Raw genomic sequence first — 26930 nt, 5'->3', positions numbered from 1 at the left:
TCTCTGCAACCTCCACCTCCCGGGTTCAAGCAATTCTCCTACCTCAGCCTCCCGAGTAGCTGGGACTACAGGCATGTGCCACCACGCCCGGCTAATTTTTTGTATTTTTAGTACAGACGGGGTTTCACCATGTTAGCCAGGCTAGTCTTAATCGCCTGACCTCGTGATCCTCCTGCCTCAGCCTCCCAAAGTGCTGGGATTATAGGCGTGAGCCACTGCACCTGGCCCATACCAGCTATTCTTAAGCTCCAGCTAGCATTTGGATGGGGGGATATCTAGAGGGCCCTGATGCCTTGCTCTCCCCTGGCTCCTGGCCCAGGGGAAGGTTCTCACTGGTGCCCACAGGCCAGGTACCCATGTACTGGTGGAAAGAGCGAGGGGTGGGGCTGGTGCCGGGAACAATGTTCTCCTGGAGAGGTATACAGACATGTGAACAGGTGCACCAGTGCCCACGAGGACATCTGCCCCCCACTCTGCCTTACCTGAACATCTCTGTCACTTCTCCCTTGGCCAACGCCACCAGGACAGGAAAACCGATGCAGGCGGGGACCAGGTACAGGAGGGCGGGCTATGAGAGGACACAGGCTGGTGAGGGCATGCTGGGCAGGGCACTGCCTCAGGGCCATGCCCAACACTCCAACCCCCTCCTGGGCTGGACTGAAGGACAGTGACTGGCACAGGTCCATAGCAAGTCAGTGGCTGGGGTTGAACCCAGGGCTCCTAACTCCCAGACAAGGGCTGTTCCTCCCAAGAGGGAATGCAAGAAAACTAAGAAACTCAAGCAGGCAGGGCTTCAAGGGTTCCCAGGGTTTGGCTGGCAGCATCTGAATCACCTGGGTTACCAGGAGCAAAATGCAACTTCCTGGTTTGGTCCTATGCCCAGAGACTGCTTCCTGAGGTCTGGGGCTGACACCTGCATTTTAACAAATGCTCCAGGAGATGCTATTATAGTAACGATGATGACACAGCTGCTATGTAACGAGTACTTGTTGCAGCCTGTATTAAGGTGACCTAGCTGGTCACTGGCTCCACCAGGATTCACATCCAAGCAGTCTGGCATGTCTGTGTTGAGATGGCTGGTAAAGCTGAGTTTGGAGAAAAGGATAATTATACTAAGACCCCCGATCATGAACATCTACTGTGCAGGGACTGAGCTTAGCCTTCCCAGGAGTAAGCCCACTGTCACATTCCATGGTGGTTACCCTTTGTAGAGGCAGAAGACCGATGCTTCACAAGGAGAGGGAATAGCCCAGGCCTCAGAGATCTAAATCTTTTTTTTTTAAGACGGGGTTTCATCATGTTGGTAAGGCTGGTCTTGAACTCCCGACCTCAGGTGATCCGCCCGCCTTGGCCTCCAAAGTGCTTGGATTACAGGCGTGAGCCACCATGCCCAGCCATTTTTTTTTTTTTTTTTAAAAAAGACGGAGTCTCACTCTTGTTACCCAGGCTGGAGTGCAATGGCGCGATCTCGGCTCACTGCAACCTCCACCTCCCAGATTCAAGTCATTCTCCTGCCTCAGCCTCCGGAGTAGCTGGGATTACAGGCACGCACCACCACACCTGGCTAATTTTTGTATTTTTAGTAGAGATGGGGTTTTGTCATGTTGGCCAGGCTGGTCTTGAACTCCTGACCTCAGGTGATCTGCCCGCCTTGTCCTCCCAAAGTGCTGGTTTTACAGGTGTAAGGCATCGTGCCCAGCCTGAAGGACCTTTGTACCTAGAGTTTCTTTTTTTCTGTTTTTTGAGAGAGACTTGCTCTGTCTCCTAGGCTGGAGTGCAATGGTGTGATCTTGGCTCACTGCAGCCTCCGCCTCTCAGGCTGGAGCGATTCTGGTGCCTCAGCCTCCCGAGTATCTGGGATTACAGGCGTGCACCACCATGCCCAGCTAGTAGAGATGGGGTTTCACCATGCTGGTCAGGCTGGCGCACTTGTGCTCTTTCACATGGAGTTAGGTCCCTTGCTACATGCTCTGTAGGTCCCTCTAATTTTGCTCACAGCATTCCCTAGCAATTTTTTTTTTTTGAGACAGGTTCTTACTTTGTCTCCCAGACTGAAGTGCAGTGACATGAACACGGCTCAGTGTAGCCCACAAGTTGCTGGGCCTACAGGTATGTGCTCCATGTCTGGCTAATTTTTGTATTTTTTTTGTAGAGACTCGATTTCACCATTTTCCCCCAGGCTGGTCTCGAACTCCATAGCTCACGTGATCCACTTGCTTTTGCCTCCCAAAGTGCTGGGATTACAGCTGAGCCATCGTGCCCAGCCTCCTCAGCAGTTTGTAATGGAACATCTTTGTAGGTGGTGAGCTCGGTGAGGGCAGGTCCACAGCTGTCTTGTTGATCACTGTGTGCCTTTCATGCTGAAGAGGCCTGGTAAATACTCAGTGAATGGCTCCTTCATGGGTGCTCACGAAGTGAAGAGTGTCCTGGAGAGGGTGAGGAGACTTCATTCTTTCTTTTTTTTTTTTTTAGACGAAGTTTCGCTCTTGTTGCCCAGTTTGGAGTGCAGTGGCGAAATTCTGGGTCACCCCAACCTTTACCTCCCGGGTTCAAGTGATTCTCCTGCTGCAGTCTCCCAAGTAGCTGGGATTACAGGCGTCCACTACCACACCCAGCTAATTTTTTTAATTTTTAGTAGAGACAGGGTTTTACCATGTAGGCCAGGCTAGTCTTGAACTCCTGATTTCAGGTGATCTGCTTGCCGTGGCCTCCCAAAGTGCTGGAATTACAGGCATGAGCCACTGCACCTGGCCTTCTTTTTTTTTTTTTTTTTTTTTTTTGTGCAATGGTGTGATCTTGGCTCACTGCAACCTCTGCCTCCTGGGTTCAAGGGATTCTCCTGCCTCAGCTTCCTGAGCAGCTGGGATTACAGGCGCATACCATCATGCCAGGCTAATTTTTTCTTTGTATTTTTAGTAGAGATGGGGTTTGACTATGTTGGTCAGGCTGGTCTCTTTAATTCCTGACCTCATGATTAACATGCCTCAGCCTCCTAAAGTGCTGGGATTACAGGCAAGAGCCACCTCTCGTCCAGCTGAGACCTCATTTTTTTTTTTTTGAGACGGAGTCTCGCTCTGTCACCCAGGCTGCAGTGCAGTGGTATGATTTCGGCTCACTGCAATCTCTGCCTCCCGGGTTCAAGCGAGTCTTCTGCCTCAGCCTCCCGAGTAGCTGGGATTACAGGCATGCGCCACCACACCTGGCCAATTTTTTGTATTTTTAGTAGCAATGAGGTTTCCCCATATTGGCCAGACTGGTCTTGAGCTCCTGACCTTGTCATCCACCGGCCTCGGCCTCCCAAAGTGCTGAGATTACAGGTCTAAGCCACCAGGCCCGGCCTCAGACTTCATTTTTTTTTTCTTGGTTCTTTACTTGGAAGAGACTTCATTCTTAATGTAAAGCCAGCCCTTGGCCAGATAACAAATCTTTCCCGCATGCCCTTGATCCTAACGTAGACTATTTCATAGGTGGGCTGTGATCAATACTGCTTTACATATGTTAAATCATTGAATCTAATAATCCCTAAGTAGGCCAGGCATGGTGGCTCACACCCATAATCTCAGCACTTTAGGAGGCCAAGGTGGGCGGATCACCTGAGGTCAGGAGTTTGAGATCAGCCTGGCCAACATGGTGAAACCTCATCTCTACTAAAAATACAAAAATTAGCTGGGCGTGGTGGTGCATGCGTATAGTCCCAGCTACTCAGGAGGTTGAGACAGGAGAATCACTTGAGCCCAGGAGGCTGAGGTTGCAGTAAGCTGAGATTATACCACTGCACAAAGTGAGAGGTGATCCTTACCTAGAGCAATGCTAGCACTGGGACTACCTGTGTGTTGGAGAGGGCAGGGGACCCTGTGGAACAGCGTACTCTCACGTCCTGGATCCCCTTTTCAAGAAGGATTTTCAGAGAGGTGCCCACTTGGATGACTGGGGAGGAGGGCTGGGGACCCTGTGGAACAGCGTACTCTCACGTCCTGGATCCCCTTTTCAAGAAGGATTTTCAGAGAGGTGCCCACTTGGATGACTGGGGAGGAGGGCTGGGCTGCTGCTGGAGAGTAGCACAGGCCTTGAGCCAGCGTTCAGGAGTTCATTAGTGCAGAGTCCAGAGGCCGGCCAGGGCCCAGTTTGACGTAGTGTGTGGCCTGGGGAGTTCGCGTTCTCTCAGTGCTGCAGTTTCCCCATAGAGGAGAGGAATTGGCTCTGGGCTTATACTCCAGTAAGTGGCTGAGAGCTGCAGACTCCAAAAGGCCTCTTATTTATTTATTTATTTATATTTATTTAAAGACGGGGTTTCACCATGTTGGTCAGGCTGGTCTTGAACTCCCGACCTCAGGTGATTTGCCTGCCTCGGCCTCCCAGAGTGCTGGGATTACAGGTGTGAGCCACCACACCCGGCCATGGCCTCTTAATTAGTCCTCCAATTCAGGTCCTGTCACTCTCTGGGACCCCCTGCCATATGCATGTTACTCTCAGCTTACATGCCCTTGAAGCCCTTGAGCAGATGTGAGACGCAGTTCCACACTGGTTCTTGCTTTTTCCACTTATGGACGAGGGACCTTTTGACCTTCTATAAAGTAATACTGTACTAGGACCTCCTTCCCTGGAGTACTATAAGGACTAAATGAGTTATTAGCAAAAGAGTTTAGCACAATGCCTGGCACAGAGTGATCAGAAACCAGCTTAAAAAACAAACACACAAACAAACAAAAAACCAAAAAAACCCCCAGCTTTTGTGATTAATTCAAAGATGGCTTGTCTGTGTTTGGGCCTTGGGGAAGGGGAAAGGGGACAGAAGCAGCAAGCCCAGAGTCCCAGTCACCGGGTGGAGCCAGGATTCACAACAGGGCTCCCTCAGCCCCAGTTCCATGCTCCTTTCCCATGGCCGGGCTTGAGAGCTGGGGTGTGGTTTCCATGCTGACCCAGGTTTGAATCCTGGCTTCAACACATACTTGCTGGGTGGTACTTGAATGCCAGTTTCCCCACCTGTTCACAAGGACCCTCCTGAGTGCAGAGCCTGGCACATGGAAGTGCTTAACCAACAGGAGCTCTATTTCCAGTAGACCGCAGGGCAATCCTGTCTGCTCACTTTCCCTTCTCCAGGTCACACTGAGAGCTCCCACTCCTCGTGCTATGTTGTATCATCCGGTGGTGGCTCAGTACTCTGTACTCATCTTAGTGGGAGAAGGAGGCAGAGCCTGGGCTATTTGGGGGTAGGGGAAAGGAGGCCCCAATACCCAACACCCACTCCAATCCTGTTCTTCTCTGTCTGCTTCCCACTACCAAGGCTGAGAAGCCAAATCCTCTTTCCTGGACTCTCCTGTAGCTAGGGTGGCTTTAGGACCCCAATCTGGCCTATGAGATACTGAGAGGGTTCTGGGAAAGAAAGTTCCTGCCTTCCTGATGAACGCAGCAGGCATGGCTGTTACGCTTTTCCCTCCTTCTTGCCTCTGATGTACCCATGCTGCTTGGAGCAGTGGCAGCCATCTTGCAACCACAAATGAAAGGCCAAGAGAATCACAGACATGACTGCTCTAACACCAGTGGGGAATACCTATCTCTGGACTGCTTGCATTTACAAATAAATTGTCTGTAAGTCCCTCTATTTGCAGTGAGGCGTTCCTGACACTCTGATACCGTCCTGCTCACCTGGGCATGCTTGAAGATGTGCATGATGAAGATGGTAAGGCCCAGGCCAAAGATGTAGGCCGCAAAGCTGGTGTAGAAGTAGGTGTGAGTATTCTTCTTCAAGCTTCAGGGAAGGTGTGAAGAAAGAGGAGCAGGGTTAGATACAGGGGCTGGAGCAGTGACAATCCTTCTGAGGGAGCTTGGGAAGACCCCAGAGGCTGTGGGGGGTGACTGAGCTCTGGGCTGGGAGTCTGGAGGTAGGTGTGCACACTGGTACTGCCCCAGCTATGTGTCTCTGGACAAGTTGCTTTCCTTCTCTTAGACTCAGTTTACTCATCTGTAAAATGGGAAAGTGAGGAGCTCATTTCCCTGATGGTTATGAATATCAAATGCTATAACCTAGAACAGTGGCTTTAAGACTTTAGTCAGCATAAAAATCATCTGGAAAGCTTGTGAAAAAATGCAGGATTCTAGGTCCCACCCCCAGGGAGTCTGATCTAATAGGTCTAGGGCAAGGCCCAGCAACCTGCATTTTGAAAAATATCTGGTGAATCTCATACCATTGGATCATGCCTTGAGAAACACATACAGAAACTACAAAGGTCTACTTTTAAGTGCAGTGGATGTAATCAGCAGCCTATTTGTGTGCACTAACTAGATGCTGGCTGCATGAATAAAATGCCAGTGGCTTCCTGGAGGTGATTCATCCAAGATCAGCTTCAAGATCAGCATCGGAACAGATGAATCCTATGTAGCTCGGCATTGCCATCACATGACTTCTCTCTCCAACGTCAGCTCCATAACCTGTGCATGTCCCCAGTGCCTGGGACGTGCCCAGCCAGTACTATGGACTCAATTAACATTTGTGGAATGAATGAGTACTTCTGACCCCTTTCTCTCCTTGCCCTGGGTGCTTCTAAGCCTTCAGCTGCAAGTACATTGAGAACTTACCTACTGTGAGAACTGGGGTATAAGTGACACCCTTTGGGAATGTTGCAGATTCTGGAATCAGCTGAGGAGCTGCTTATGCTGTGAGCCCAGGCTAGAAATGAGACTCTGCTTCTGAGAGTGCTGGCAGCTGAAGCTGTCTCTCTAGCAAATAACCTGTGGGGTTCTTGCGGGTTTCACTTTGTATTACCTCTGAACAGTCAGGAGTAGAGACGGCTGGCACAGACATCCCTCTACTTATAAACCAGCCAGGTCTCTTCCAAAGGCAACTGTGAACCCATAAACTCATAAGGTTCGAAGTGGCACTATACAAGTAACCCAGGTGCACGTGAGTGGGAAAAACCTGTTTCACATGGAAACTGGATTTCAATGATGCTGGTAGTTTCTCATTACCACTGTCACTGTTATTACTGCTTTTGCAACTATCAGGCATGAAGAGATAAAGAGAAGTTCACAAACCACCTCAAAGTTAAGTGCACACACCGCCAGCTCTCACTGGGATGACCGAGCATAAAATGATGGAGCAGTTGCTGGCGCCCCCTGCTGACGGCAAGCCCCATTGCACAGGTGCATTAACTCGGATAAGACCTTCTCTGTGTTTTAAATGCTGACCCTAAGCTGGCCCCCTTCTCTTCCTCGTGCTCACTGTCTACGACATACTGAAAAATGTCTGAGTAAAGAGAGGGCAGGAACAGCTAGAGCAGCTGAGACATGGTGACCTGACCCTAGGCTGATAAAAGATGATGATGATGATGACTGCAACTGGATTCACCCAAGAGCTACCGAGGTCAGTGTGTGCTCAGCACTCTCTCCTGATTTTCATGGTAGGAACTCTTGTTATTAACTCAAGATGAGAAAATGGAGGCTCAGAAAGGTCAGGCCACTTGTTAAGGTCTCACAGTGAGAAAGCACCGTGAGTACCACCAGGCCCTTGTGGCTGTCAATCTCTTGGCCTGTGATAAAACTTTTTTTTGACCACAAACTCTTCAAACACATAGAACTTCAAAATGCAAACTGCAGATAAAATCAGAATTGCTTTGGTTGCTGTGGGGGTGGAGGGCCTGGTCCCCGGACATACTTTCTCAGGGCTCCTGAAAGACACTGGAGAACCCCTGGAGAGCCCCATGTTGGGGTAGGTCCTCACTCACTTACCTGATGTCAAAACGCAGCAGCAAGGCAATGAAGATCCCTGTGGGAGAAAGCCGGGGTTAGAGTGGCAGGGAAGCAGCAGGGCAGTGAACAAGAGACTGGGTCCTGGTCCCCAACCTGGTGTTCTGTCATGAAGCAATCACTGGAGACCAAGGGTGTGGCCAATAGTCTCAAGTGCTAGCAGAAAGTCCCATTTTTCTGCCTAGAACAGTGAGAAGGCCCCAGGATTTTGCTTTGGCCTGGGACTACAACAACCTGGCACCTCACAGCACCATACTATGTCACACTGTCTGCCCAAATGCTTATCAAGTGCCTATGTACCAGGCACCATGGGCAAGCAGGAGTAGGCAAAATCACTGTGGGGACAGGGCAGTCACACTGTGACAGACCTCAAATAGTCATGGAAATCACTGTGAGAATGTAACTTTGAAAGAGTGCTGGCCGGGCGCAGTGGTTCATGCCTGTAATCCTAACACTTTGGGAGGCCGAGGTGGGTGGATCACCTGAGGTCATGAGTTCAAGACCAGCCTGGCCATCAGGGTGAAACCCCATCTTATTTAAAAAAAAAAAAAAAAAAGAGTGCTTCCACTTTGGGAGGGTGGATTACCTGAGGTCAGTTGTTTGAGGCTAGCCTGGACAACATGGTGAAACCCTGTCTCTACTGAAAATAAAAAAATTAGCCAGATGTGGTGGCACTCGGCTGTAATTCTAGCTACTCAGGAGGCTGAGGCAGGAGAATTATGCTTCCTATGTTGTGAGAAGGTGTAACAGGATGAGACGCTGGACAGGGGTGAAGGAGGGGAAAAAAGGCAGGCTTCTTGTAAATGACACATGCCAGGAGGAGAGAACAGCATGTGCAAAGGTCCTGGAGAAGGCTCAGGAGGTAGGGGCCAGTAAGGTGGCTTGCCCACTGCAGGAGATGAGGAGATGGACCAGCCCTGCAAGGCCCTAAGGCCCATGAGGAGGAGGTGGGTCTTTATCATGAGTGAAGAGATGCAATGGAAGAGTTCTGAGCAAGAGAACAACCTGAACAGATTTTGAAAAAGGCCCCAGTGGCAGTGTGTGGCTGGAGGGGGAAGGAGGAGGGGCACACAGCGGGCAATTTGGAGGCTCCACAGGAGCACAGGAGAGGGTTACCTCGGTTCACCCACTGCACTCTGAAACTTCAAAACCAAGCCAATTGTAAGCAATGGTTCTGCTAAAAAAGAAAAAAGAAAAAGAGACATCCCAGAAGCCTCAGCATCCCCAAACACAGCCAAGCAGGCCTGCCTCTGTGTGCTGTATACACATCTTGTGTGTCTGCCTCCCTCGCTGGTCTTGGGGCTCTGCATCTCATTTAGTTGAAGGCAGGTGCTGATATGAAGCACTGCCTGTCAACATATAATTAATTTTAAAGAGGGAAATGAATGAGTTCTCAATGAATACTCTGTAGGAGTAGGGAGTTGGTCGGGGAGAAAGCAGACACTGCAGTCATTCTGGAAACAAGCTGGGAACTCAGCGCCCCCTCGAGGATGATTTCTACAAGTGTTCTCCAACTAATCCAGGGGCTAAAGCTCTGCCAGGGCCTTTCACATCTAAAGCACATCTGAGCTTCCAAACAATGCTCCACTGAGACTCTGTGAGGACGTGATCAACTTACATTTATTGTGATTGTGGAATGACTGGGGATATACATAGAGGGTAGGGGAGGGACAGATATGCTGAGATGTCCTGTGCATGTCTCAAGCCCAGAACTTATGACAAGGACATGGAGGAAGTTTGTGTAAGTGCCTGACAGACCATGCCCTGGAGAGTGAGTCAGATGCTTTACAGGACTCCATTCTTCTATCTGATGGAGCTGCCTTCCACTGGGGAAGCAAGTCTCCCTGCCTCACAGCACTGCAATTTATGAAGACACATGGGTTTGGGCCCACATCCCCACTGCCTTAGGCAAGTCAAACCATCTCTTTGAACCTCAGTTTCCTCATCTGTAAAATGGAAATGCCCATTATCTCACTGGATTGCTGAGAGAAGTAAAGATAACACAGAAAAAGTACCTAGCACCCTGGCTGGGCATGGTGACTCATGCATATAATCCCAGCATTTTGGCAGGCTGAGGCAGGTGGATCACCTGAGGTCAGGAGTTTGAGACCAGCCTGGACAACATGGTAACACCCTGTCTCTACTAAAAATACAAAATTAGCCAGGCGTGGAGGTGCATGCCTGTAGTCCCAGCTACTTGGGAGGCTGAGGCAGGATAATTGTTTGAACCTTGGAGGCGGAGGTTCTGGTGAGCCGAGATGGCATCACTGTACTCCAGCCTGGGTGACAGAGCAAGACTCTGTCTCAAAAAAAAAAAAAAAAAAAAAAAATCTATGTCTATATATATAGAGAGATAGACATAGTATGGGGCTGGCACCTCATAGTACCATACTACGTCACACTGTGTATCTGCCCAAATGCTTATCAAGTGCCTACATCAGGCACCATGGGCAATGCAGGAGTAGGCAAAATCACTGCTGCAGTGAGATGGGGTCTGTTGCCCAGACCAAACTTTCTTTAAGAGACAGGGTTGCAGTTGGGCACAGCGGCTCATGCCTGTAATCCCAGCACTTTGGGAGGCTGAGGCGGGTGGATCACGAGGTCAGGAGTTCGAGACCAGCCTGGCCAACATGGTGAAACCCTGTTTCTAGTAAAAATACAAAAATTAGCTGGGTGTAGTGGTGTGTACCTGTAATCCTAGTTACCAGGGAGTCTGAGGCAGGAGAATGGCTTGAACCCAGGAAGCGGAGGTTGCAGTGAGCTGAGATCATGCCACTGTACTCCAGCCTGGGTGACAGAGCAAGATTCCAACTCAAAAAAAAAAAAAAAAGTAGAAAAAAAGAGACAGGGTCTCACTCTGTCACCCAGGCTGAAGTGCAGTGGCACAATCATAGCTCACTGCAGCCTTGAACTCCTGGGCTCAAGTGATCCTCCTACCTCAGCCTCCAGAGTAGCTGGGACTACAGGCATTAGCCATCACAACTGGCGTTTTTTTTTTTTTTTTTTTTTTTTGGTAGAGATGAGTTCTTGCTATGTTGTCCAGACTGGTGTTGAACTGGCCTCAAGCGATCCCCTGAGTCAGCCTCCCAAAGTGTTGGGATTACAAGTGTGAGCCACTGTGCCCAGCCAAAACCTTCTTCTTCTTCTTTTTTCTACACTGGCTCCATCTGCAAAAACCTTCTTCTTTTTTTTTTTTTTGAGACGGGGTTTCGCTCTTGTTACCCAGGCTGGAGTGCAATGGCACGATCTCAGCTCACCGCAACCTCCGCCTCCTGGGTTCAGGCAATTTTCCTGCCTCAGCCTCCTGAGTTGCTGGGATTACAGGCATGCGCCACCATGCCCAGCTAATTTTTTGTATTTTTAGTAGAGATGGGGTTTCACCACGTTGACCAGGATGGTCTCGATCTCTTGACCTCGTGATCCACCCGCCTCGGCCTCCCAAAGTGCTGGGATTACAGGCTTGAGCCACCGCGCCCGGCCCAAAACCTTCTTCTTTTAAGCAAGCTTCTAACCCTCTGACTCTGAGACTAGGAAGACAAGTATATCTCTAGGGTTCACTGCCCCCACTACTGGGCCCAGATGAGCAGACACAGAGCACCCGAGCCTCAGCCACTTCAGCTGCCTTTAGAGTGGCTGCTCAGCTTTACCCTTAGTCTCTTTCTTGACTGATAGTTTGAGCTGCTCCTACCCCAAGGTGAGGCCAGGCCGTGGGTATGCGGGACATGCTTTCCTGCTTGGACTGTGGACGGGGCTCCTGTGTCCATACCCACAGACACACTGGCTAGAACCCACATGCAGATCCGGGGGCTCAAAGGCAAGCTTCTGCAGACAAGCAGGTGCGCACGCACATGCTCCTCTGCCCAGAGTGCAGACACAGGAGCCCATGTGTGTGTTCTCCCTGCAGATGTCTCAGCACAGGGAGGAGGAGCCACGTGGCTATGGCAATTCTGGTACACCTGTGATGCTTGCAGACGCTGGGGAAGGTGTATGTGTATGTGTCGGTATGTGTGAGAGGGATCCAGTCCATTAAGACTGTCATGAAATGTGCTTTTTCAGAGTGTACCTCTGTCATTAGACTTTTACTTTTGTAGTTCCTGAGTAACATCGGCTCACCCAGACCAGAGGCTCTGCGAGGACAGTCTTGTTCACTGATGTCTGACCAGGACCTAGCCTGGGGCATGGCACCTGACTGGCACTCCATAAATGCATGTTAAGGTGGAACCCTTCACCAAACCCTGGCCTGCTCCAGCCTCATTTCTCAGCTGGTAAGCCTGTCTGTTTAGCGGTAACCCCCCTGCTCCAGGGAATACCCTCTCCACCCCTTGCACATGGCCCCCACCCCAGCAGGCTCACCTGGAATCACAATATCTCCAAGTCCCAGCATGGCAAAGTTGTCCGCTTCGAGGCCTTTCTCCAGCAGATCCTGAGGAAATACCACTGTAGGGGGAGGCAGGGATGTGAGGAATCCGCTGGAGCCCAGCTTACTTTATTTATTTATTTTTGAGACAGGGTCTTGCTCTATTGCCCAGTGCAATGAGGACTGCAATCGGGAGTGCAATGGCCTCATCTTGGCTCATTGCAACCTCGGCCTCCCAGGCTTAAGCGATTCTCCTGCCTCCTTAGTAGCTGGGACTACAGGCGCCTGCCCCATTTTTGTATTCCAAGCTTACTTTGACTTCTAACTCCCCATTCTTGTTGTATGAAACTCACACATTTGTGTTTCTGGGTGGGAGGTGGGGGATGAGGAGGTGAGAGGATGCAGGGCAATGCCTCCATCTGGAGTCACAGCTGGTTAGAGTGGGGAGGAATCTGGGGTCATCTAGGGTGAAGGTTTAATGCCTTTACTAAGCTATAACCAAATAACCGTATAATTTCAATGCCTTTTTATAGCTACAGAAGCCTTTGGTTAAATGGGATTTACCCTAAAGCCCAGTGTATAAAAGAAAAGAGCCACACAGTTCCGACATCTAAAAGGTTTCCCATCTCACCGTAACAGAGGTATGGACAGATGGTGGCCGTTGATCTGCGGCAGGGTGAGCCTGGGCTATAAGCACCTTCTGTATTTGCTGAGGGAGAAAAGGCCATATATCTGCAGATTCCTTCCTTAAAATTCCTGACTCCGCTGGGCATGGTGGCTCATGCCTATAATCCCAGCACTTTGGGAGGCTAAGGCGGGTGGATCACGAGGTCAGGAGTTTGACACCAGCCTGACCAACACGGTGAAACCCCATCTCTACTAAAAAATACAAAAATTAGCCAGGCATGGTGGTGCGCACCTGTAATCCCAGCTACTCAGGAGGCTGAGGCAGGAGAATCGCTTGAACTCGGGAGGTGGAGATTGCAGTAAGCCGATATCACACCACTGCACTCCAGCCTGGAGAACAGAGTGAGATTCCATCTCAAAAAAAAAAAAAAAAAAAAAAGAAAAAGAAAAAAAAACCCCTCACTAAGAAATCTTGCTGGACAGCTTGTTTGGATAAATACAGCAGATTAGGGAGAAACACCTCCCTGTGTCTAGTTATAGCAAAAGGCAGCTGTAACTGGACTTCATCAGAAAAGCAGTCACAAGTGGGCTTTGGCGTCGGACTTGCGGGTTGGAGGCCTAGCTTTGTGCTCTGCACAGCTTACTTACCTGCTGAAGTTTTCTCGCCTGTGAAATGGGGGAACAATGGGACCGACCCCTCATCAGATGATTTGTACACACTGTTAACTGCCACTCCAGGCCTTCTTTACTAACCCAGTCCTGGTTTTGTGTGAGGCAGCCTTTCTAGGTGACAGGTCAAGTGTGATGCAAGACTAAGCCAATCAGGAAAATCCTGTTCCTTGAATTCCTTACTTCTCTTGCAGGTAGGTAGGGGGTCAGCTCTGGCCAACAATATTTAAAAAAATTTTTTTGAGATGGAGTCTTGCTCTGTCACCCAGGCTGGAGTGCGGTAGCATGATCTCGGCTCACTGCAACCTCGGCCTCTCGAGTCAAGTGATTCTCCTGCCTCAGCCTCCCCAGTAGCTGGGATTACAGGTGCCTGCCACCATGCCTGGCTAATTTTTTTGTATATTTAGTAGAGACGGGGTTTCATTGTGTTGGCCAGAATAGTCTCAATCTCCTGACCTCGTGATCCGCCCGCCTCGGCCTCCCAACCGCTACTATGGGGTAGCAGGTAACAGTGTGTACAAATCCACGCCTGCTGGGATTACAGGCGTGAGCAACCACGCCAGCCATTAAAAAAAATTTTTATCATATATATATATATTTTTTGAGATGGAGTCTCACTCTGTCACCCAGGCTGGAGTGCAGTGGTGCGATCTTGGCTCACTGCAACCTCCATCTGGCTGACAATATGTACATAGAGGTGCACAGGGGTTCTGGGTAAAGCTTGTGCTTCTCTAATACATGGATAGGTACCCTTGCCCTGCCTGCCTCTTCCTGCCTTGAATGCACAATGCACAGTGATTTATAGATTTCTTCTCTCAATCCTGGTACCATTCAATTCTATGTGGCAGAGACTACTGTCTCCATTTTACAGTTCTAGAAATCAGGGTTCAGAGAGGACAAGTCTCCTCCCCAAGGCCATGCAGTCAGCAAGTGGCAGAGCTGAGAGTCAAGTACAGGCAGCCTGACTTCAGCATATGTGCACTTCACCGTTCTGCCTTTCTGCCACTGAGCTCTAGTCCTAGCAGAAGGCAGTGGGTCTTCTCTCTAGCCCAGAAAACCAGACCCTACATATCAGAAACCAAATATGACAGTACCACTTCTATGCTCTGAGCATTCCAATGGCCTGCGGGGCACTGTCCAAGCTCCCTGCAGTAGAATCCTTGGCTTCCCAAATCTGGCCTCTGCCCACCTCTTTCCACTGCACTCAGCTACACCCACTTCCTGATCCTCTGCTCCCAGGACCCTCCATGCACCTTCCTGCATCCAGCCCTTTGCTGAAGCTGTACACTATCTTTCAAATGCCATATTGCCCCCGCATGCTTGGGAAATGTGTATTCATCCTTCATGACTCAGAAAAGATTTTCCTAATACGCTGGCTGGGTTGTCTGGGCTTCCGCACCCCCGGGCTCATCCGTCAAGGCATGTGGGGAATAGCTGTTGCTCCGGCTGGCCCAGCATCTGTTCCCTGGCTCTGGAGAACTGCCCTCCCCTTGCACACTTCGTTCTGGGGGGCTGCCAATTCTAATACTCTGCCCCCAGGCACTGGAGTGGGCAGTGTCCCTGGCCTGTCCATCATGATCCTCCATCTCTCCAGTGGGAGTGTCTGGCTCATGGGCCAGGCCAGGACTTGTAGGTTTATTCAGGCCAAAGGTGGGAGAAACCGGTTTTCCTCTGGGGTCACTAAGCTGGGACCACAGAATTTAGGAGTTGTTTGTGGCCATGAAGCTCTCCCCAATGCAGGGAGAAAGCCTGTCTGCAGTGGTAGAGTGAATCACAAGAAAGACAGCTGTTTCTTGATTCCCTGAGTGGAATCTCCCCAAATCTCCCCCAACGACTGCCTGTCGCCACGAGCCAGTGCTTCCATGGCACGCACTTGCTGCTGCCTGTCTCCCGCAGCATATTCCTCGCTTCCTTGCTAGCATGCCTGATGGATTCTGTTCCCCTCTTTGAGCCTTGTAATCCCAGGAGGTGATTCTCCGCTAGTCTAAAGCTTAAACTCTAAGCCAATCATGCTTTCCTATCCTGTCACTGATGAATGGTTTAGACTTAGGCCTGTGACCCAGTTTTGGCCAACAAAGTATGAGGGAGGCTGCACGGGAGATTTGGGAAAAACCATCCCTCCCTGAGACATAATTTCCCTTTTATTTTTCTGGACATGGCTATGTGCGGAGCCAGTGCTAGGAACTATGGCAGCCGTCTTGGGACCATGAAGGGATGACCTAAGGGGGGCGGTGGACATGCTGATAATGCTGGGGTGGGAGCACTGACGTAACCTTGGCTCTTGGTGAAGAGAGGGCCATTAAGTCACTCTGAGCCTTCTATCCCGGGCTTGCTGTAGTGTAAGATGACAAAATTTCCCCCTTGTTTAAAGAGTTATACAGGTTGAGTAACCCATATTTGAAATGGTTCAACCAGAAATGTTTCAGGCCTTTTTTGAATTCTGGAATATTTGCATATACATAATGGAATATTTTGGTGACAGAACCTAAGTTTAAATGGACATGATCATAGCTCACTTTGGCCTGAAACTCACAGGCTCAAGTGATCCTCTTGCCTCAGCCTCCCAAGTAGCTAGGACTACAGGTGTGTGTCACCATGCCTAGCTAATATTTTAATTTTTTTGTAGGGACAGGGTCTTGCTGTTACCCAGGCTGGTCCTGAACTGCTGGCGTCAAGTGATCCTCCTGCCTCAGCCTCCTAAAGAGTTTTACAGTACTTTAAAATAATTTTCTGCATAAAACACAGTCCCTGTTAAGTCCTTATGTGTGGAATTTTCCACTTGTGGTGTCATGTCAGTGCTCAAAAAGTTTTGGGTCCTGGAGCACTTGTGATTTCAGATTTTCGGATTAGAGATGTTCAATCTGTCGGTGGATTTTCTATTACTTACAAACAATGGATACACTGAAGAACAAAACCAAGGCAGTTTGAGAGACACAGGATAGACAGCACAGACACTCTGAGGGGATCCCAGTGAAGGGTGCTACAGGTCTCAGGTTAGAGGTTTCCTCTCCCAGAAAGCCTCTGCATGCACCCTCCAACCCCCGAGCTGGGTTAAACACCTCCCCACTCCATGCCTGCTCCCATTTTGGCTCATTTCACATCATGTGCACCACAACCAAGTGGCCAGAGGCCGGGCCTTAGAAGGATGAAGGCAGCCAGATGAATCAATGAGGAAAGGGAAACCAGGCTGGAGAGCCACAGGAGGAAGAGGTACATGGGGAAGAGATAGGGAGATGCACTGACTGCAACAGGAACTGTGAGGGCAAGGCCCGGTGGGGGTGGGGGAAGGGGTTCCCTGTGGTGAGGTGGTCACTTACATTTTATTGGTGCCTCAAAGGACTTGGCCACTGTCACCATCACATTGGTGCCAAATACCTAGAAGGAGAGAAGAGCAGTTTGAAGGGAAGTGAGGGGCTGAGGGGAAAGAATGGCTGTCCTTGGGCTTCTAGATTTGCCGCTGCCTGAGACCTAGGGAGTCAGGCAGGGAGCTGGGAGGGGCTCCAGTGCGATCTGAAGTTGGGGTGAGATAGCCACTGATACTGGTTCTGGGCTACAAAGAGGGGAATTTCGAGGGAGTACAGAAAGAACCTCTGATGGCCCAAGCCAGGCAGCCTATGTTTGTTCATGGTTCTGTTCCTCTCAAGTGATAAAAGTCCCCCAGCGCCACCCACTCAAGAGGGCAAGAGGCTGCCTGGGGCCAGGGAAACAGTGCCTGAGTTAGGCTGACCTCAGTCCCTCCATGATGCCTCTCAGAGTGAATGTGAGAGGCATCACAGGACAGGGCTGGTGTGCAGCTGAGCACAGCTGTTCTCTGTCTTCCCAGGTCAATGCCCTTTCTGGGCCCATTCATCAACATTCTTCCACCCCTACCTGAACTTCTCTGAGTCTCAACTCCCTTGCTGAGGGAGCTGCTGGCAAGGAAGACACACAGGTGGATGGAGCGTGCTCCCAGAAAGAGGTGGAATCTGTTCTCTCTGGCTCCATCTCACAGATGGGCCCAGAGAGGATTCTGGGTCTGGACCTTCAGCCCCAAACAGCTGCTCTCCATCAGATGACTGGCACTTGGGCCAGAGAGGCAGGGTAGTAGGAAGGTGAGATGGCTCTGGAGCCAGACATCCTTGGCATCCCTGCCTGACTCACCCAGAAGACATCATAGATGAAGAGTCCGCCCAGCAGGATGCAGCCAGTGCTGACATTGTTGAGGTGCAGGAGCTCTACTCCATTAAGGGAGAAGGCCAGGCCAAAAAGGTTGTTGGCAATCCAGTGCTGAGGAAAACAGGGAATGAGACCGGCTTGCTCTGCCCCACCCTGCCCTGTCAACCCCATCCTCCCCTTCTGCCCAGGCCCTGGCTACTCACCTTCCTCAGCAGGTACCAGACGCCAACGATGCTGCTCAGGCCCAGGCACACCAGGTCCTTGGTGTCAAATTCATAATTGATGATTTCTGAGCAGAGAGGCCGGGTAAGTCCACTCCCCGGGGCGGGGCTGCCCCTCCCACCTGTCAGCCCCTGGACGGAGGAGGGCATGGCTGTGGGCACTGTCAGAGGTTCACAGGCTGGGGGGCTAAGCCTTGGCTGCCCCACGTTGGTAGGAATTTCAGGAAGGGGAAAGCTCACTGGAGCCACCCCAAGCCCTCCAATTTCCTAGAGTAGGGAATGGAGGCCCAGAGAAAATACAAGCCTGGCACAGGGTCAGTGGGAAGTGGTCTTTGGTGTTAGAAGCGCAGGCTTTGTCACTTGTAGCTGGGTGACCCTGAGGGAGGCAGTTCCCTCTCTGAGCTTCAGTTTATCTGTAAAAAGGGGATAACAGCACCCCCTCTTAGGGCTGCTGTGGGGAATAAGTAAGAAAGTCCTTACAATGCATTCAGCACAGTGCCTGGCACATAGCAGATGCTCAGTCAATGTCAGCTGCCACTTAGCCCAGGTCTAAAAGAAAGTCTGAGTTAATTCCGGAATCTTTCTACTTTGCCACCAAAGGGATGAAGAAGGTTAGCGGCAGCCTTAGTTCACTAGCAGACGATGAAGAAGCTAAGAGATGCAGGTCTTAAGGAAAGGCGGGAGTCCCCAGGGCTGCTTTTGTGGGGGGCCTTGTGGTAAACATCTTGATGTTAGAACATTCTCGATTGCTTCCAAGCTTCCTAAGAAGAGGACAAGAGAGGCTGTGGAGCTTGAGAGTCACAGAGTCCAGCCACTGCTTTCAGATTCCAGAGTGTAGCCGACTGCTTGCTGCTTGTCCCCTAATTTGTTTTTTCCTCTGTGGTAACAGTACCCTGATTTGTTTTCTTTAGAGTATCTGTTAAACTTATTTAGTATAACCACAGAGGCAGTGTTTTCACGCTGTTACACACAGACACAAACACACATACAGCACAATCAACATCCACATTTAGTCCCCCAAACGCATTCCTTCTGAGGCTCATTTATATGTCTTCATGTGCCACAGCCCATCATTTAAATAATGGATGTTTTCAATGCCAATTCCTTTGTTGACTTTCTCAATGTCTTCTGCAGACATCTTCATGACCCCAACACACAGAGCATGCTGTTTTCCTTCCGCTGTGACTGCAACAATTGTATCTACTGCAGCAGGGTACAGCTTAGCTCCAGGAGAAGTTAAACCTGGACACATAATATTTGCTCCGCTGAGTACAAATTTGATAGCTCCTTTATCAACCTGCTGGTGTGGCAGGATAAAAGGGTATTTGTGAAGCAACCTTAGAGTTGGACAAAAAGGCCCCTTTCTTTGTCTAAAAAACAGTAATTCCCCACTTACGGTAAGGATTTCTGTATGTTCGTGGCATCGGACTATTTTGACAGGATCTTTCTTAGGCATGATTTGATTAAGCCATGGTTCAATACCTGGAAATTGCTCTATCAGTTGGCTCTTAATGCCCTTAATAACTGACGTTTTCAACTGGATGCAGTTGGACACACTTTCCTTTTCATCAAACTTCTTGAACATGATCCAGGGTGAAGCGGGCGAGAACAGGGAAACAAACGGAATCTGGAAGGCTCCGGCAGTGTCCCCCTGCGGCCGGCGCGGGCGCCACGCGGACTGTCGGACGGTCAGAACCGTTGTCGCTAACCGGAAGATGACACAACCAGCGCGCTTTACGGCTCGGTGAAATCTGACAACTTCCGCTGTCTGAAAGCCACGTCACGACACTGCTTGGCCTGCTCTTCTTTCGACTGCTGATTCTTCTCCAATGAGGATCGCTGAAACAGTAGGGCTTGAGAAGCAAGAAGTGATAGGAGCTTTCTCCTTGCCGGAAGAGGAGACTAGAGGTGCGCAACCTGATGAGTTAGTTCTAACCGGACAAGAGGCTGACTCACAGCCATTTTCCAGCTTCTCATAGCTAAATGGACCCGGGATATGGATGTCTCGCCTTCCCTCTGGGTGGACAGTGGAGTGATGACACCATCCTGATCCGAGGGCCAGCACTGGATATGGCGGAGCATGAGATAGATAGGGCCTGGGACCTTGAAGACTCTGTGGTACAAGTTTAGCTTTTTTGCTATTTTATTTATTTATTTTTTTAGACAGGGTCTTGCTCTGTTGCCTAGGCTGGAGTGCAGTGTTGTGACCACGTCTTACTGCAGCCTCGAACTCCAGGGCTGAAGTGACCCTTCTGCGTCAGCCTCCCAAAGTGTTGGGATTAAAGGAGTGAACCACCGTGCCTGGCCAAACATAGTATTTTTTGTTTTGTTTTGTTTTTGAGACAGGGTCTCACTCTGTTGCCCAGGTTGGAGTGCAGTGGCGCCATCTCGGCTTACTACAACCTCCACTTTCCCAGGTTCAAGCGATTCTCCTGCCTCAGCCTCCGAGTCGCTGGGATTGTAGGCACGTGCCACCCTGGCTAATTTTTTTGTATTTTTAGTAGAGACCGGGTTTCCCTACAATGGCCAGGCTGGTCTTGAACCCCTAACCTCAAGTCATCCGCCTGCTTCAACCTCCCAAAGTGCTGAGATTACAGGCGTGAGCCACCTCACCCAGCCCAAGCTTATCCTTTAAAAAAAAAAAGTGTTTATTTGACAGAGGTTCCTCAGAGATGCACAAAGCAATCATATAAAATTGCTGCCGGTTAGGGACAAGGCAGAAGGTGCTAGGCACCAGTAAGTGAGAGTGCTATATTCCACAGGCTTAGTATTTTACACAAGAGAAATATCTGCTGGGCGGGGTGGTGGCCCACGCCTGTAATCCCAGCGTTTTGGGAGGCTCAGGTGGTGAGATGGGTGGATCACTTGAGGTCAGGAGTTTGAGACCAGCCTGGCCAACATAGCAAAACCCTATCTCTACTAAAAATACAAAAAAATTAGCTGGGTGTGGTGGCACACCCCTGTAATCCCAACTACTTAGTTGGCTGAGGTGGTAGTGAGCTAAGATCATGCCACTGCACTCCACCCTGGGTGACAGAGCGAGACTCAGACTCAAAAAAAAAAAGAAATACCTGCTATTTGGTCAAACTACTGATAATCTTGTTACAGCATTTGAATCCATACCCTAATTAATCTGCAAATCCCAGGATCTCCACAATCCCCCACAGTTTACATTTTTTTTAAATTAATTTTTTGGTAGAGATGAGGTCTCACTATGTTGCCCAGGCTGGTCTCAAATTCCTGGTCTCAAGTGATCATCCTGTCTTGGCCTCCCAAAATCCTGTGATTATAGGCATGAGACACTGTGTCTGGCCAGTTTTTATTTTTATAAAAGAGCTGTGGAACCCCCTTTTCCAACCTTACATGAGGCAGTGATCACACTAAAAATATACACAAACAAAACAGTCACAAAGGCCAAGTTTTACTGAGTGCTTACTATGAGCCAAGCAGCGTGCTGAATGCTTTCCACTTACCATTGACTCGCCATCTTAACAACATGACCGTAAAGGAGGTACTATTAACACTTTCATTTTACAGATGGGAAAAAAAAACCCAACAAAAACACCCAATGCTCAGAGAGGTAAGGCATTCACCCAGGGTCCCACGTCTAGGCAGCAGCAGAGTTGGGATGTGAATCCAGGCCATGAGATTCCAGAGCCCACTTCTTCCATCACTTGCTCTATTGGAGATCCCCAGTAATGGAGAGACAAAGGGAATGGCAGAGGAAGACACCCAAGGCACACTACAGGGAAAGGTGGGCAGCACTGACCTTCCTTGTTTTCCCCAGAACCCTGTGTGAAGAGCAGCTGGTACTGTCGATTTGGAAAGCTGGCTGGAAAAAACTTATTCATGAAGGGGCTGGAAGGAAAGACAAAGCAAGTTGGCAAACAGAGCCCCCATGGGCAGTCAACCTTAACACTCCCCTACCCCATTTATAGCTGGCACCCTTGAAACTGTCCTGATAGGCAGGTGTTATTGTTTCCACTCTACAGATGTGGAAACCCAGGTCCTCAAAAGGTAAGTGACTTGCCCAGAGTCACACAGGGGGCCTATAACTCAGCTGAGACTGAAACCTAGTCTTTGCACTCCTAGTGATTTCTGTACCGCCTTTTTGTTAACATCAAAGCAATGCAAAGCAGAAGTAGATAAGACTTTCAGGCAAAATACCATTTTTGGGAGAGCAGAGGAGTCTGGCCCACATGCCACCTATATGAGTCCCCTGTCAAGAAGCATATTTGTGGACTCCCTTCCAGACCTATCAAGTTAGATGACCTGACAGTCACCCCCACCCTACTTCATGACTTGACATTCTGTTCTCCAACAGGCCTGAGATTTTTACAGACTCAGCTGGAATCAATTAGCAAGATGAATCATAGCCCCTGGGCAGGATCACCATCACATTGACTCCTTCCACAAGTCCTCTCTGTTGTTTAAGACTAGCTTGGCCTCCATTCTCTCTGATTACCCAGCATGCCCCACCTCCTAGCCAGGCAGGAAGCGGAGACCTTTTCTGGACCTTCTTCAGAGCGAGATTAGCAGACCAGGGCCTCTTGACCCAGCCTGGTGGTAGTACTGTGGAGTGGCTACAAGCCTGGATGGCCCAGCCCTGAGGGCTGCTCTGCCATGTGGCTGTCGGAGAGCCATTTCAGTGGCTCTGTCTCCCTGGACCTCAATCTTCTCACCTATAAATAGGGCTAACATTACCAACCATCTCAGAGCATTGCTATGAAGATATGAAAGAAGGCAGGACGAATGCTTTGTCTGGCATGGGGTCTTTAGCAGGGATGAAGCAGGCCAGGAGGTACTCAGGTCACAGTGATAAAGGGAGGGAAAAGGAACTCTCTTCTAAAGATGCTGGTGGCATGGAGCAAGGTATAGATTCAAGAGTCATCTCTGGCCAGGCTTGGTGGCTCACGCCTGTAATCCCAACATCTGGGAGGCTGAGGTGGGCAGATCACTTAAGGTCAGGAGTTGCCGGAGACCAGCCTGGCCAACATGGTGAAACCTCATCTCTACTGAAAAAGTACAAAAATTAGCCAGGCAGCCGGGTGTGGTGGCTGATGCCTGTAATCCCAGCACTTTAGGAGGCCGACGCGGGCGCAACACAAGGTCAGGAGATTGAGACCATCCTGGCCAACATGGTGAAACCCCGTCTCTACTAAAAATAGAGAAAAAAATAGCTGGGCATGAAAATACATGTTTGTAATCCCAGCTACTTGGGAGGCTGACGCAGGAGAATCGCTTGAACCCAGGAGGGGGACGTTGCGGTGAGCCAAGATGGTGCCATTGCACTCCAGCCTAGGCAACATAGTGAGACTCCATCTAAAAAAAAAAAAAAAAAACCATCTTTGGGCCTCCATTTCTCCACTTGTCAAAGAGCCAATCCCTCCCAGCCTGTAGGGCTGTGGCATGAATGATGGGAGGGTTTTGTGAACAGAGGTGCAGCAGGTGCAAGGGCAGAATCAGAAATGAGCTCCCACAGCAGGGCTCTAAGGCAGTGGGAGGCAGAAGCTGGGTGGCTGACTGGAAGAACTTTAACTGCTCTGTGCAGCTGTTTCCTCATCTGAATGCCACAACACCTTTCTCGAAGGGCTACTGAGAGAATTTAATCAGCACCCTATAAATGTAACTGCAGCTTCAACTCCAAGTAGCAAGTCTCTAGATTGCTATCTTTGTTATTCTGAGAAAAGAGGGGCTGCTCAGCACTAAGAGTCAGGCGACCTGGCTAGCGCAAGTCTGTGGACATGAGAGCAGATGTCTCATCATCTTCACTCTACCTTGAGGTGAAGATGCCTGGTGCCTGCTAGACATTTGCTAAATGCTTGCTGAATGACTCTGAATGCAGACTTGTAGCAGGCGGATTCTTCCTGGCCCTCAGTGGCTCATGTCAAATGTAAAGGTCATTGCTTCCCACTGACAAGCCACATCCTGGTGCCCTTCTCCCCGGGTGTGGAAGGCAGGGTGAGTGAAACTGGTGACGTTGCTTCCTTCTCTGGGGTGGCAGATCTGGCCCTTTTTTCCCTCTAAGGTCAGCTGGGTGGGGCATAAGCTTAGACACAGATGATGAAGTAAGCCAAGGTTCCCTTTGCAGGAAGGATGTCTTGGGTTTGAATCTTGGTGACTTTACAAGGTAAGGCAGGCTATGGCCCCTGCCTTCCTCCAATACCCTAGGCTGGGGTTTGTTCCCAAAGAGGCTTAAAGTGGGCTAGGAGGTGGCAGTGGAGGTGGAAGGGATCCTAAGAACCTCAGCCTGTGCTGACATAGCTCAGGTGCAGCTCTCTGCAGCCTTTCAGCAGGCCTCTCCGCTGCCAATCCCCAGGAGACCACAGGTTCAATGACATGAGGTGGCCAGCCCACCCTCTTTAAGCTCCCCCCTTCACTTTTGCCAAAACTGTAAAGAATAGTGGTTTTGGAGTCAGACATACCTGAGCTCAAAACCTCACTTTGCCCTTACCAGCTGTGAATCCTGGTGGTCACATAACCCTCTGAGCCTCAATTTCCCTGTCTTAAACCTTTGGATCTGTTGTTTGGATCCTGAGGAAGGTCTAAGTTTGTGGATACAGGCAGCTGATCAAAATTCTAACACTGTAGACTTTCCTTGAGAAAATACGTAAGAAAACTCAATTTAATTGAAGAAGAAACATAAATTTAATTAGTGGACCAACTTTCTAAAAAGCACAATCAAATCATTCCCTACCTTATAAAATTCTTTTCATTGGATTCAGTTCTTTTCCATGTAAATTTTACAATAACAATTTCCTTCATCTGACAGTTTTTAGTCCCCATCAAATTTTTTAGTGGACCAGCTTTAACTCCATATGGTGAGCATCCCTTCTGCCTATGGACAGCCATTATTTTTATTTTTTTATTTTTGAGATGGGGTCTCACTCTGGTTACCTAGGCTGGAGTGGCATGATCACAGCTCACTGCAACCTCTGCCTCCCAGGCTCAAGCAATCATCCCACCTCAGCCTCCTGAGTAGTTGGGACCACAGGCATGCACCACCGTATCTGGCTAATTTTTGCATTTTTTGTGGAGACAGGGTCTCAATATGTTGCCCAGGCTGATCTCAAACTCCTGAGCTCAGGTGATCCACTCGCCTCAGCCTTCCAAAGTATTGGGATGACAGGTGTCAGCCACCATGTCCGGCAGATCCATTATTTTTAAAAGGTATGGTTTTCCTAGGTCAAATTTTGTTGCTCTAAATTTCATTAAGAAAATGATTCTTCTGTTGGTTTCTAGTCACCCATACATTTTACCATGTGCAGTTTTAGCTGTTGTTGGTTTTATTTTCTGTTGATAATATCTATCTCTAAAAATTATGAAGTAGCTAAAAGACAGATAGGCAATCAATTATTTCTTTTCTTATCTTTTGTAGATGGAGTCTCCCTCTGTCATCCAGGCTGGAATGCAGTGGTGCTATCTCAATTCACTGACACCTTCACCTCCCGGGTTCAAGCAATTCTCCTGCCTCAGCCTCCTGAGTAGCCAGGATTACAGGGGCGCGGCATCACACCCAGCTACTTTTTTTGTATTTTTTTTTTTTTTTTTGAGACGGAGTTTGGTTCGTTGCCCAGGCTGGAGTGCAATGGCGTGATGTTGGTTCACTGCAACCTCTGCCTCCCAAGTTCAAGCGATTCTCCTGCCTCAGCCTCCCGAGTAGCTGGGATTATAGGCATGCACCACCATGCCAGGCTAATTTTGTATTTTTAGCAGAGACGGGGTTTCTCCATGTTGGCAAGGCTGGTCTCGAACTCCCAACCTCAGGTGATCTGCCCAGCTTAGCCTCCCAAAGTGCTAGGATTACAGGCGTGAGCCACCGTGCCCAGCCTACTTTTTTGTATTTTTATTAGAGATGGGTTTTCACCATGTTGCCCAGGATGGTCTTGAACTCCTGACCTCAGATGATCCACTTGCCTTGGCCTCCCAAAGTGCTGGGATTACAGGTGTGAGTCACCATGCCCAACCTCAATTATACCTTTTTCTTTTTCTTTTTTTTTTGAGACGGAGTCTTGCTCTGTCACCTAGGCTGGAGTGCAATGGTGCGATCTTGGCTCACTACAACCTCTGCCTCCGGGTTCAAGCGATTCTCCTGCCTCAGCCTCCCGAGTGGGACTATAGGCATGTGCCACTATGCCTGGCTAATTTTTTTTTTTTCAGATGGAGTCTCGCTCAGTTGCCCAGGCTGGAGTGCAATGGTATGATCTCGGCTCACTGCAACCGCTGCTTCCCAGGTTCAGGCGATTCTCCTGTCTCAGCTTCCTGAGTAGCTGGGCATGTGTCACCATGCCCGACTAATTTTTGTATTTTTAGTAGAGATGGGTTTCACCATGATAGTCAGGCTGGTCTTGAACTCCTGACCTCGTGATCTGCCTGCCTTGGCCTCCCAAAGTGCTGGGATTACAGGCGTGAGCCACCGTGCCCAGTTATTATTTCTTGATTAATCTACAAGAAATTTGGGATGATATCCCTTAGTTATTGTTCTAAAAGGAAAAAAAAGTCTTTGGTGTCAAGATGATAGAAGTTCAAAATACCCTGCTTGGGCAGCTGGGTAGAGATAAGATCTTCATTGTAGGATTGCTGCAATAACATTAAATAATCAGTTCCTCAGCACACAGCCTAACAGTGGCTTTCAAAACACACTGGGTTCTCTCTGAGGCAGAGGCTGGGCTGTGGGGAGACTTGGGGGTCTCAAGCCTGTCACAGATGCTGGGGTAGGATTGGCTAGAGATGGGGCAGATCCTAATCAGCATGGAAAAGGAGGACACCCAGTGCTTGGAAGTGACTGCCCCATCCCACCCCAGGTCCACTATGAAAGGAAAGGTTTGTCCTGTGAGCAAGGGTGACTGGGCCTGCCATTATCTTGGTTGGGTCCCAGTCACTCAGGTTCTGTGGGCCTCCATTTTTCAGCATGGGGGGGCTGGACTAGAATTCTCCCAAGCTAGCTAGAATAAAATTTTGTGGGTGAAGAGTCAGTGTGGGTGAAGAGTCAGTGCAGGTGAGGACAACAGTGACCTCAGTTGGAATACCAGATGTGAAGTCCAGCTGTGTAACCCTGGGCCAGCCACCAGGCTCACTGTGTACTTGGTACTGTGCTCTAAGGATGTTACAGCCTGGGGCTCACTAGACACTCCCCACACCTCTGAGGAGGTACCTGC

General features: G+C 49.6%; 2 protein-coding genes across 4 annotated transcripts in view; both read right to left on the bottom strand.

Annotated features, from left to right (window-relative positions):
* Window positions 1-26930, bottom strand: part of HM13 (histocompatibility minor 13) — a 52904-nt gene that overhangs the window by 3069 nt on the left and 22905 nt on the right. For all 3 annotated transcript variants that reach the window (XM_012455236.3, XM_012455238.2, XM_021665689.2), the window contains exons 4-11: window positions 21542-21630; window positions 17755-17840; window positions 17537-17662; window positions 16714-16771; window positions 12097-12180; window positions 7726-7762; window positions 5647-5749; window positions 483-568 (exon numbers count right to left, since the gene is read on the bottom strand). In XM_012455236.3, coding sequence (XP_012310659.1) covers window positions 483-568; window positions 5647-5749; window positions 7726-7762; window positions 12097-12180; window positions 16714-16771; window positions 17537-17662; window positions 17755-17840; window positions 21542-21630 — 669 coding nt within the window. The remainder of the gene's footprint in view (window positions 1-482; window positions 569-5646; window positions 5750-7725; window positions 7763-12096; window positions 12181-16713; window positions 16772-17536; window positions 17663-17754; window positions 17841-21541; window positions 21631-26930) is intronic.
* Window positions 17911-21533, bottom strand: MCTS2 (MCTS family member 2). The gene has a single exon (XM_012455239.2). It carries the CDS (start codon window positions 19355-19357, stop codon window positions 18812-18814), a length of 546 nt encoding a protein of 181 aa, XP_012310662.1. The 5' UTR covers window positions 19358-21533; the 3' UTR covers window positions 17911-18811.

The sequence above is a fragment of the Aotus nancymaae genome, unplaced genomic scaffold, assembly GCF_030222135.1.
Source record: "Aotus nancymaae isolate 86718 unplaced genomic scaffold, 86718_ANA_hifiasm-v0.15.2.pri h1tg000029l, whole genome shotgun sequence".
Classification (NCBI taxonomy): Eukaryota; Metazoa; Chordata; class Mammalia; order Primates; family Aotidae; genus Aotus; species Aotus nancymaae.
This window is presented reverse-complemented; position numbering and strand designations above follow the sequence as displayed.